We start from the raw sequence: 12,124 nt of genomic DNA, 5'->3' as shown, positions 1-12,124 counted from the left end.
CTTCTATCAATTTTCCCTAGCCTCATGGCTTATTATCACAGAGATTATACTCTCCTACAGTTCCCACAATTCTGATTGTTGATAGGGCTTTACTAAATACTGATGGAAAGGGCACAAAGACTGCTATCATCACAGTCTCTCTGAATTCATCTGCAGACTTATAACTGATACTGTGTGCCTTACAAAATTACTTTAAAGATTCTAATTGAATTTGCAAGGAACATATTTTTTCTTGCTTTTCTTTTATTATCATAATATACCTGCTTCAAAATTTCTTGATTCTATGCAAACAGAAATGATGTGATTTTACAGGTGTATAAACCACATAGGTCATAGCTCAAAGACCAGTATAAAACCTAATCTTGATTTTCATGGATAAGTATTTTATTGGTAATCATTACTATAACATCTGTGGGTGTTTCTGTTAGCAATATGGTCGCCATTACCACCATTGCTAGACTTTAACTTTGTTCTCTATCTTGTTGTTTAAAATTTATACTCTACCAATTTCTAAACTATCAATTTCTCACATGACTATTTCCCTCCCATAAACATTTTCTTTTAATTCTACCACTTTTTTTTAGTGTTTGGTTTTTCTAGAAGCCTCACAGAAATATTTTGGCTTCCTTGAAGTTTCCTTTTAGGGATTCTCAGTGTGTATCTTTTTCTCTCCAGTTATGTTTGGTCTTCAATGCTTGACGTGCTAGATATATTTCAGTAATGAAAATGTCCTGAGTCTCCAATTTGTGGAATTTTCACAGTATTCTAAAGTGAGTTTGCTTGCTTTGTCCACGTGTTTAAATTTTTATAGAGATTCATGAGTTATTTTCTTATTTATATTACACTTGAGGCAGCCACAGTGTAAAAATAACTCAAACATTTCAAGGTAGTAAATTCAATAATCTTGAGTAACAATTTTATTCAGTATTTTTTCTTTTTGAGATATCTCATTGGTTTCAAGAAAGAAAGTACATATTGAAACAAGTTCAATAAAACAAAAGTAAAGTGCTAGAAGAGACACAGTACGAATAGGGAAAACTTATGGGTCAATCAAAGGGATGGAGAGATGGGTCACTGGTTACGAGCATTGGCTCCTATTCTACATGACCCAGCTTCCATTTCCCATTACCTATACGGCCACTCACCATCATCTGCAACTCTAGCTCCAGGGCATCTGTTTCCCTTTTCTGGCCTCTGTGGGCACTACACACATGATGCACAGACATTACATGCAGGCACAACACTCACACATATAAAATAAAAATAAAGAAATCTTTTTTAAAAAGGGTGAACAAAATGAAATGGATCTGAAGACTGACAGTTGGGACTAATTCTGAAGGCTGGAAATATATCATGACAATAAACATGACAGCTTTGTGGTAAGTTGTGATACTGAATGATGGTGATTAATGCTGCTGTTCTAGGCAAAGATCTGATGAGAAAAAGCTGATGTAAGTATGAGAAAGTACAAAAACCTTGTAAGGTTTGAAATGAAAAGTGACCTGAAGATGTGCTACAATGAGATGGAAGTAGGAAGACTGTTGCGTTCTGAGAGCCTCAGTCTCTGAAACCGGCTGTAGCTACCAATCCTAGCATGTGGTCCAACAACAGTGATGGTCCCTTCTTGCTGACTGGCTTCCTGGGCTTGGAAGCTCTTCACCACTGGATCTCTATCCCTTTCTTTGTCATCTACTTCTCCATCATCTTAGGGAATGGTACACTTCTCTTCATCATTTGGAACGACCACAGCCTTCATGAGCCCATGTACTACTTCTTGGCTGTGCTGGCCAGTACAGACCTTGGGATGACTCTAATCACTATGCCCACAGTGCTGGCTGTCCTAGTGCTGAACCAGAGGGAGATTGCACATGGGGCCTGTTTTATTCAGTCCTATTTCATCCACTCACTAGCACTGGTAGAGTCAGGGGTCTTGCTTGCCATGTCTTATGATCGCTTTGTTGCCATCTGTACACCCCTCCATTACAACTCTATCCTTACGAATTCTAGGGTGATGAAAATAGCACTAGGGGTTCTGATGAGAGGTTTTGTAATAATTGTGCCCCCAATCATGACTCTCTTTTGGTTCCCATACTGCCATTCCCATGTGCTTTCTCATGCCTTCTGCCTCCACCAAGACGTCATGAAACTTGCATGTGCTGACATTACCTTTAACCGTGTGTACCCGGTTGTTTTGGTTGCCCCGACTTTCTTCCTTGATGCATTGATCATCGCCTTTTCTTATGTCGTCATTCTGAAGACAGTAATGGGCATTGCCTCTGGAGAGGAGAGAGCAAAAGCTCTCAACACCTGTGTCTCCCACATTAGCTGTGTCCTGGTCTTTTACATCACTGTGATTGGCCTGACCTTCATCCACAGGTTTGGTAAGCATGCCCCACGTGTGGTGCACGTTACCATGAGCTATGTCTACTTTCTCTTTCCTCCGTTAATGAACCCCATCATTTATAGCATTAAGACCAAGCAGTTTCAGAGGAGCATCCTCCGTCTAGTGTCTGTTTGAAATGATGTGTCATTATGTCACTATTGAGAGAATTTGAGGAATTTTCAGCCTCTTCTATATTGAAAGAGACCTTGATTTTGTATCCATTTGCTCCTTTATCAGCAGTATGATGTAAATTATTAAATAAATCTAAAAATCAATGCAAATAATGAATATATATGGGTATTCATTTAGCAAGCACATATTATAAATACACAAAATTATCTATCTCTATCTATCTATCTATCTATCTATCTATCTATCTATCTATCTATCTATATCTTGAGAGAAGGCCATAACAATAGAGAGTAGGGAAATAGAACACAATTAACTTTGGACATAAAGTACATAGCTAAATACTCTATGAACAAAAATTATGGGATCATTCAGATCTTTTGTGTATTAGAGAACCATTTCTGAAGCAGTCAAGTGTCCAGTCTGGGTCACTGACAGATAAAAATTGGCAAATGTTAATACACTTCATTTCTAAATAAATTTCAGATTGGCTATAGGAATTGCAATCCAATGGATACTGTCTCAAACTGCTCTATCCCAAGGTAGAATTCTCTTTTGTAATGATTTTATAGCCATTTTAAAGCATGAATGTGCCTTGTCCCCAAATTTGCTGATTGATACTTCTCTTTATTTGCACTGTTTTATACTTTAGTCTGTGAATATACTTTAATAATAAAATCTATTATCCTGTATATCAGTTATAAACACCAATAATGAAGTAAAAAGCTAGGATTTCTCATTTGGTCTATGACATTCCCCACAGCAAAGCTCCTCTGTGCCATTCTCCCCCAGGGCACTCCATGTCGCCTCACAGGCCCTACAGAGCAAGCATCTCTTCTAGACTTCTTACAAAACCCTGTGGCCCTCCATGTCCATGCTCATGGACTATTTCAATTTTCTACTCTAACCCCTTCAATGACTTCAAATTTTGACCTCTTCCTCTAACATTTTTAGTTCTGCCCGAGAATTTATTAGTCTATCTTACAACAATACTATTTCATCCTATAAATAGTATAACGCAAACCTTACAATGAAATATTTCTCATTTCTTCTTCCTACCTTTGAAATGTTGCTGACACATGCCTTACCTTTACATATGCTATTTTCCAAATTCAATATTACTACTTTCATTTTACACAATTGTGATTTAGAATACTAAAACAATAAAGTTCCTAACAATTTACTTTTTCAAACTATTTTTGCCATCTCTTATTATTTTCTAGTCATGGTTCTTTCTAAACGTTTGAACAAAAATATTTTGGTATCTATGATAAGTGAAATGAAACCTGATATTGTAATTTTGTGTAGCCAATTTAAATTTTATTCATTTTTAAGGTGTATATGAAAATACAGAATTATGGGATATTGAGTTGTATTTTGATCCATGGGTCAAATGCTTTGAAAGTCAGAGTAATTATCATTTTATATTGATGATTTTCTGGTGGTGTGACCATTCAGAATATTGTTCCTCACTATCTGATAAATATAATGAACTCTTTATTATAATTGTGCTGTTTGGTGGCATAGACCTCTAGAATATACTTCAATAATTAAAGTGTGTCTTAACCATAAGAAAGTCTTACTTTTGACACTTTGCTGCTCACATATCTATTATTTTTCCCTTTTAAAACTGGTTTTTATAAGTCTATTATTTAATGTCTTTCAAATTTTAACTAGATCATAAATATTTCATCACATTTTTATTAGCCTTTCTATATGTGTATTAGCATTCACTTTATTGAGATACCGGAGCCTTTCATTTAGGGCCTTTCCTGCACTCAAGTTTATTTTAAACATTTCATATATTTTTGCACAATAGTTTTACATATTTTATGCTAAAATAAATTTGTATTTGGGAAGTGTGGGTAATTTAAGTCAGCTAAAATATGTCTATTTTCATGGGTTTCATTGATATTCAATGTTGGTTAATAAAAAAAGACTGAGTCACAAAAGAGAGCACATTCTGCTTGATGGAAGAGTGAAATTTACTCAGGATGTGCTCCTTCAGCCGAGATGTGAAGATGCATTAAGAGCTAACTCGCTCAAGACCAGGACTATTGTAAGAGGAAAGCATTATATGCAAAAGCCTGGGGTTGGCTGGCTTACAGAATCATCATGGAAGGCTATGGAAAGAAGCAACACAGCCTCAGTGGTATTTCCAAACCATTGGAGTGTTGATAATAAAACAAATTTGAGGGAGGTAAGAGGAAAGTAGGCAAAGTAGAAGTGATCAGAGGAGATGGAGGAAAAGGTAACAGTAACAGAGATTAGAAAAGTGGAGTTGGATGTTAATGGACGGTTATGACACCCACTTAGGAAGTGAATGCACTATTTATAGGAGTTTAGGAAACTGAAAATGTCTATGCTCGATTACTTCCTTTGATATATGTAAAAAAAATAAACAACTTATCTTTAAGATCTAAGAGACTTGATATTAGCATGTGTACACATGTGTCCCTGTGTAACCTTGTCTTGGTTCATGAATGTTCATGTGACTATGTGAGGAAATAATGCAACCTTCAATGCTGTCCTTTCTGACTTCAAATTTCTCTCTTCTTTTTCGAAATATATTTTAATTTCTGTATTCGAAGATTTTGTACATTTATAGAATGTGTCATATCTCATTACCTTTAGTAATTCCCTCTAAACGTTCCTTTCTCAACTTCATGCCTTGTCTTTAAAAACAAAACAAAACAAAACATATCTTACTGCCAGCTAGTTGTAGCTACATGAACGTGATGTGTGGGACTTCCACTGGAGCATAGGCAACCTACTAGCGGCCACACTCCCAAAGAAGCATGACTCTCTTTTCCCCAGTCACCACCTCCTGGAATAGCTCAGTGTGAAGCTGTGAGGCCCTCTCCATTATTCCTGGAATTTTCACTGACTTAGTCTAATACTAATCTTTTTTTTAATTTTCCCAATAAATTTAATGGATGAGTTTAATCTGTTCAATTTTGTGTGGTTTTTATTAACATTTTTATACAACTTATTTTTGATCCTACTATTTTTCTCTCAACTCCTCCCAGTATATCTCTACTTAATTTCATGTTTTTCCTCTTTCCCCCCAAAAGGCAAGCAAATTAAGAAAACAAGTAAATAAATCAATAAGACTAAAAAAAGTACGAAAACAAAACAAAACTCACAAAAGCATGGTGTCTATTTTGTCTATGCCTCTGCTTTTGGGCTTGGGGCCTGCTCTATAGTGCGGACAATATAACCAATGATCATCCATTGGAGAAAACTGGTTTTCCCTTTGCAAGGAAATGGCTTCTTGGTTAAGTTGTGTTATTCTTCTTCTTCGTGCTTGGATTTTGTCTTGCTTGACTTGTGCAGGTTTTGTCACGCTGTCACAGCCTCTGTGCGCTCACATGTGTATAAGATTGGATGACACTGTCTCCTGGAGCCATCCACCACCTCTGGCTCTGACAATCTATCTGCCTCCACTATCAGCATAGTTATCTGAGGCAGGAAACTTTGAACCCCTACCCAGATATAGCCGATGGACAGGACATTGTCCACTGTTGAGTTTAAAGTGGGGTCTGACTTTCCTTCGATCTCTGGTGTCCCACTTTTGACCATGTCCTCTTGATGAGGAGGCCTGGTGGCACTCAAAGGAAGGATAGCAGGCTACCAAGAAGAGACTTGATACCCTATGAGCATATACAGGCAGAGGAGGTCCCTGTCAGTCACAGACATAGGGGAGGGGAGTAGGGGGAAAGCGGGAGGGAGGGAGGACTGGGAGGATACAAGGGATGGGCTAACAATTTAAATGTAATATGAATAAATTAGTAAAATATTTAAAAAATAATAAAATTAAAAAATTCTAACTATTCTAAAAGGAGTTACTACTCAGTGTTAATACTTAAATCCCGATTGATCCAAACTCCAGAAAGAAGCAACATGGGTGTTCTGCCAATTCTAGGGTGATGAAGATAGCACTAGGGGCTCTGATGAGAGGTTTTGTATTCATTTTGCCCCCAATCCTGCCTCTCTTTTGGTTCCCCTGCTGCCATTCCCATGTGCTTTCTCATGCCTTCTGCCTCCACCAAGACGTCATGAAACTTGCATGTGCTGACATTACCTTTAACCCTGTGTACCCAGTTGTTTTGGTTTCCCTGACTTACTTCCTTGATGCATTGATCATCGTCTTTTCTTATGTGCTCATTCTGAAGACAGTAATGGGCATTGCCTCTGGAGAGGAGAGAGCAAAGGCTTTCAACACCTTTGTCTCCCACATTAGCTGTGTCCTGGTCTTTTACATCACTGTGATTGGCCTGACCTTCATCCACAGGTTTGGCAAGCATGCCCCACATGTGGTGCACATTACCATGAGCTATGTCTATTTTCTCTTTCCTCCATTAATGAACCCCATCATTTATAGCATCAAAACCAAGCAGATTCAGAGTAGCATCCTCCGTCTACTATCTAGGCACAGTAGGACTTGAATTATTATTATAGAATGTCAAGTTCTCTGTGATGTTTGGGCCTTATTATTAGAAAGAAATCTTCATTTAAATAGTATTTTTTAGTATGGGATTGCATTTTCATATTACACAAAGAGAAAGTGAAATTCAACATTGGAATCTCTGTCCACCCCCCCCCCCCGCCCTTTCTCTCTCCCGCTCCTCTATCAGAAAAGAATAATGGAAGCAATAAATTTGCAAGATGGATTAGTTAAGGTTCTCTAGTCAAAGGAAGAGAAATCACTTTTTCAGAAATGCAAAACTGAAGGGACAAAAATAGCTTGACTGAGGCACACATTTATTCATGTAGCAACAAGGAAGACAATATGGTTTTACAGTTGATTTATTTTTTTTCTTACACTGTTTAGTTTTTCTTTATTCTTTTGTTAGTTTTTAAATAAAAAATTTGCCTGACATTAATATATGTATACAATGCATTCTGATTACTCTTGCTTCTTTTGTGTTGCTTCTACCCCTGACAATCTTCTCTCCTCCCAATGAGCCCCCATTCTATTTATGTGTTTCCGTCTTGTTTGTAATATAATGGGTTTAATTGTGGCCATCTGCATGATGATGGAAGTCTCCAACAGAACCTGGTGGGTTCACTACACTCCCTTATGGATGACAGTACCTCTCAAATTCTCAGATTATATCAGTTAGCCTATTTATCTCTTTTGAAAAATCATTTGTATTGTTTTTGAGATTATAATACAATTATGTCTTTCTTTCTCTCTCCACCTAAGCCCTCCTTTATATCCCCTCCTTGTTTTCTTTCAAATTCATGGTCTCTTTCTGAAATTAATTGTACACACACACACACACACACACACACACACACACGCACACACACACATTCCTAAATTCAACCTGTTCAGTCTGCATTCAATTGGTATTGAATATTTAATGGTGTGCTCTCAGGATTCCTGCAGTTCTTTGTGTATGCTGAGGCGTTGTGGTCTTTGCTCCACCCATGCTATGATGTCCAGCATTGCTTTCCTTGTGTAGCTCATGTTTAGGCCATCATGTTGTTGAGACTTTATGGACATTGCTTCTGAGATTCCTAGGACACACACTCTCATAGCAAAGTCCTTGGTCCTCTGTCACAATCAATGAAAAAACGGGTTGACTATTGGAAACAATTTCCAGTTAGTAAATATGCCTTTATGCATTTTAATTTTAAGTGAAACCTGTAGTCTTTGTTTTAAAAAGTAATTTATTACTCTGTAAATGCCTTTAAGCTATTAAGCTAATGTCACAGATACAATCATATATAAAGTCACTTATTGCACAAGTGAGGTGAAGGAGGTGTCCTTCCCAACAGGAGCATCTTTCAGACAAGTGTCACAATCCTCATCCTTGCTGTCTCTCATCAACCCAATGACAAGTTCTTCACACAGGAGTTCTTTTTTTTCCCATTTTTATTTTATTTCTTATTTTAACATATACATTTATGTTATTACACATAAATAAAATAAACTACATACAGCAGGAAGAACCACAGAACAATCAGGAATTATATAACTGTTACATTCATAGTGACTTGGCTGTTTCTGACCTCAGAGTCACATTCTTCCTCTCCAGGAAGGCAGAACAATTTATTCTCTCCCATTGTGAGTTGGTCCGACAATAGTTATTTCCCTATCCTCTTAATGTCTTCTCAGAGATAACCCCTCCAATATGTTATACATTCTTAAGTAAAGGTTTGTTTTTTTGTATGATGTGGCTGGTTGTATTGAACTCATGTCAGACTTTTATTTCTTATAGATGTAGCAATTATCGTATGTCAGTTCTTCCAGAGGTTTTGTGATCACACATCAGTTCTTACTATAGGCCAAACAAACAAACAAACAAACAAACGAAAAACTCCACCCATCCTACCAAACAAACAGCAACAACAAAACAAACAAATATCCAAACCAAACCAAATAACAACCCTGAAAAGACCCTGCTATCCCCAAATCCTGCAGTTTCACAGTTGTTTTGTCATAGTGTGCCATGAGACACTCAGCAAATCAGACATGATAAAAAAAGACTGCAATTCCTTTCACCTCCTTTCTTACCACTTGAAATCTGAAAATGTTATTTTACTCCCACATTTCTGAACAATTTACCAAACAAGCAAAAGTTCCCTTTCTGAGTCTCACTCTTGCTCTCTCTTGTATGGTCTGTGTCATGGACACACCAGTCACTCGCCTGTGTGCAGATGGTGAGAGGAGATATCTGCAGACATGCCATTCAATAGACGTCTGCTTTCCCACAGTGAAACGAGGGCATTGAGGGTTGTACCTGTCTTCTCAATTCTATCTGTTTCTTTCTTGAGCAACACACCATACCATGGACACTGCCCAGATCTTTCACTCCAAGTTAAACCCCATTTACTATTGTTCAGGGACATGCTTTAGTGCTAACCCGTATAACAGAAGTCACCTTTATCTACTCTATATTCGTGCATGTGGCACTACAGAACTAGATAGGGTGTAATTGTCTGAGATTATTTTCTTTCCCTCAACAATAGTGCTTTTGGGATTGAGTAGAGTTCATGGGTTTGCTAACGGTTTACTGTTTTTAATCAGGCATTCCACACACAAATGTAGCAGTTATTTCCCATTACCCAATTCTTTTCAACAAGTTAGTGTTGACTTCTACCCTTTCCTACAGTCATCCTGAGACATTTTCCTCCAGAATAATTCAATAGTCTCTTTTTAAATACTGAATCTTTCTTTTGTTATTTTTCTTACTCACGTGCCTTAGTGAAATCACTCAAATCTTGACAGAGTTACACTTTTCATTCTCCTTTCTTCAGTGTCTTATCTCCTGAGACACCATCCCCAAACCCTCTTTTTATCTGGCTTCTGAACAATTCTCTTGCTGTGTTCCCTGGATTTAACTCCCCTGACAGTCTATCTAGGCCCCTCTGCCTCAGCATCAATTGTTATCTTTGCTAAACAGCTGAATTCAGATGTATTGTTGAAAGATGAGCTTCAAGAAATAAAACTTGAGGCTGGGCAGTGGTGGCGCACGCCTTTGATCCCAGCACTCGGGAGGCAGAGGCAGGTGAATCGCTGTGTGTTCGAGGCCAGCCTGGTCTACAAAGTGAGTCCAGGACAGCTAAGGCTACACAGAGAAGACAGCCTTTCTCGAAAAACATGATGTATGAGCCTTCAATTCCACAGTACCAGCAAAGTATAATAAAACAGACCAGAACTTACATCCTTGTTTGAATTTAGGATACAATAGTAGAATGAAGGTAGCTGCTTTATTCTCAGGGATTAGTCTTACCAATTTCTGTACTAAGATCTTCACAGTTTTTGATTCCTATGAGAACCTTTATGTTTCTTTCATTACTATGAAGAGATTGGTGCCTACGCAGATGACTTATGCAGGCTAAGTATTTTATCAAAGAACATACAGTGTACAACCCAGGTAGATTTGTTTATAGAAATAATATATGGTCCAATCGTCTTTCATGTGCTGGTCAGGGGAAATGTAGACTATCCACTTATTCATTATACATCCAGTGGGCCTCTGCCTTTCTTCTGACCTCTGCATCAAAATGGAGCTGAATGTGTGAGCGAAACTCTAGGAGGGAGGGAGGGAGGGAGGGAAGGAGGGAGGGAGGGAGGGAGGCAGGGAGACTCGGTTTTCTGCAGTTGCCTTTGGTGAGAGGGAGGTCTCATGAGCTTTTCCCAGTCCACTTTGGCATCTGTATTGTTTCTTTTTCTTTTTCTTTTCTTGATGTTCAGCTAATGCTCAGGAAGTCATGCTGGTGAGACTTTATGGATGTAGCTTGTGACATCACTAGGAAAGAGATTCTCCCAGCAAACTCCATGACCCATAAGCTTTTACAGTCTTCTCACCCCTTTTCCACAGTGTTCCCTGAGCCTCTGGTGTCAAATTGTTTTGTAGATGTACCTATTGTTACTGGGATCCACAACTCCCTATTTTGTTTTTAACAAAATATTTCTTAAGGCCAAGGTATTTATTCTGAAATAGATATTTAGGGTAAGGGAGTCTACATGTTGCAGAATAGGTGCAATTTAATAGTTTTTTTTTTTTTTTTGGCATTTCTAGTCTGACTTTTACTGTTTCAAAGTCATAAGGATATAACTCCTTGTGTTTTGAATGGCATAAGTATTTCTAATTTAATTTTGGGAGTTTGGGGTCTGGAGAGCCTTTGGGACTATGATTACAGGACTAAGATCCATCATTAAAGCCTTTGTGCTCCTCTACAGTCATCATCTCATGTGTTTATAAGTTTGACTAAATAGTAATTTAAAATGTTCTCCTGGCCAAGCTAGAGTACCTTCCTATGCCCCCAACCATACTCTTTTCCTCCCTTCTTCCAGGCACCAGATGACTGGGTCAAAGGCTGGAATGTCAGAGTTTCCTGGGCTCTCCTCTCCAAAAGATATTTTTAGCCCCAGACTCTGACAGGTGTACACATATAAACTGCCTATGCCGGTAAAGTGAGCCATGCGTTGATTTCTTTCATATACCACCCACTTAATATGACAATATTTTGATGTGTATCGGGGATTATTATTTTTAGATTTTTTTTTGTGGAAAACCGAAGCAAAGAGAGGACAGGCTCCCCCACAGGGTCTCATGATCAGTTATGCGAAGCAGCTGGTGCCCTCACTGCTGAGACCCATGACTCCAACAGACCATTCCAAACCATGATCTCACAGAAGACAGTCCTGATCAAACTCATCAGGAGCCATAAAACCAATCAAGAAGACATAAATATGTGGAGGAAGAAGCACTGATGAAAATGTGAGTGAGACAAGACAGCACGGGTGATGACAGGGATTGGAATGCATTATATACATTATCTATCTATCTATCTATCTATCTATCTATCTATCTATCTATCTACACACACATATGTATATATATGCACACATACGTACATACATGTGTATATATTGTACAATATACATGAATGGATATGTATATAAAGACATTTAAGTCAGATGTATTTGTTTATTTATTTTTGTCAGAATAATTTAAAAAGAGAACTGCAATACAGCAGAGGGACGACAGAGGGCAGCAAAGTTGTGTTAGTCTAAGTTCCTACAACTCCCACTTCTACAGTGTTGAGTACACACTGGCTGACTATACTACACTGTAAACTTTGAGCTCATGT

At 38.0% G+C, this 12,124-nt stretch overlaps 2 protein-coding genes across 2 annotated transcripts; both read left to right on the top strand.

Moving 5' to 3' along the window:
* Positions 1-1,594: 1,594 nt before the first annotated feature.
* Positions 1,595-2,518, top strand: LOC127192224 (olfactory receptor 51B4-like). The gene has a single exon (XM_051149546.1). The coding sequence runs from the start codon at positions 1,595-1,597 to the stop codon at positions 2,516-2,518; it is 924 nt and encodes a 307-aa protein (XP_051005503.1).
* A 2,233-nt stretch (positions 2,519-4,751) lies between these two features.
* On the top strand, positions 4,752-6,960 carry LOC127191991 (olfactory receptor 51B4-like). Its single transcript, XM_051149343.1, has 2 exons — positions 4,752-4,810; positions 6,405-6,960. Exons 1-2 carry the CDS (start codon positions 4,752-4,754, stop codon positions 6,958-6,960), a joined length of 615 nt encoding a protein of 204 aa, XP_051005300.1.
* The last annotated feature ends 5,164 nt before the right edge of the window (positions 6,961-12,124 follow it).

This window comes from Acomys russatus, chromosome 7 (assembly GCF_903995435.1).
Source record: "Acomys russatus chromosome 7, mAcoRus1.1, whole genome shotgun sequence".
NCBI lineage: Eukaryota > Metazoa > Chordata > Mammalia > Rodentia > Muridae > Acomys > Acomys russatus.
Note: the sequence above shows the minus strand (reverse complement) of the source record. Positions and strands in the feature narration are given on the sequence as shown.

Coding starts and splice junctions, on each gene's coding strand:
- LOC127191991 (XM_051149343.1), top strand. CDS start 4,752: ATGGAGGAAAAGGTAACAGTAACAGAGATTAGAAAAGTGGAGTTGGAT. Junction 4,811..6,404: donor GAGTTGGATGTTAATGGACG/GTTATGACACCC, acceptor TCCAAACTCCAG/AAAGAAGCAACATGGGTGTT.
- LOC127192224 (XM_051149546.1), top strand. CDS start 1,595: ATGTGGTCCAACAACAGTGATGGTCCCTTCTTGCTGACTGGCTTCCTG.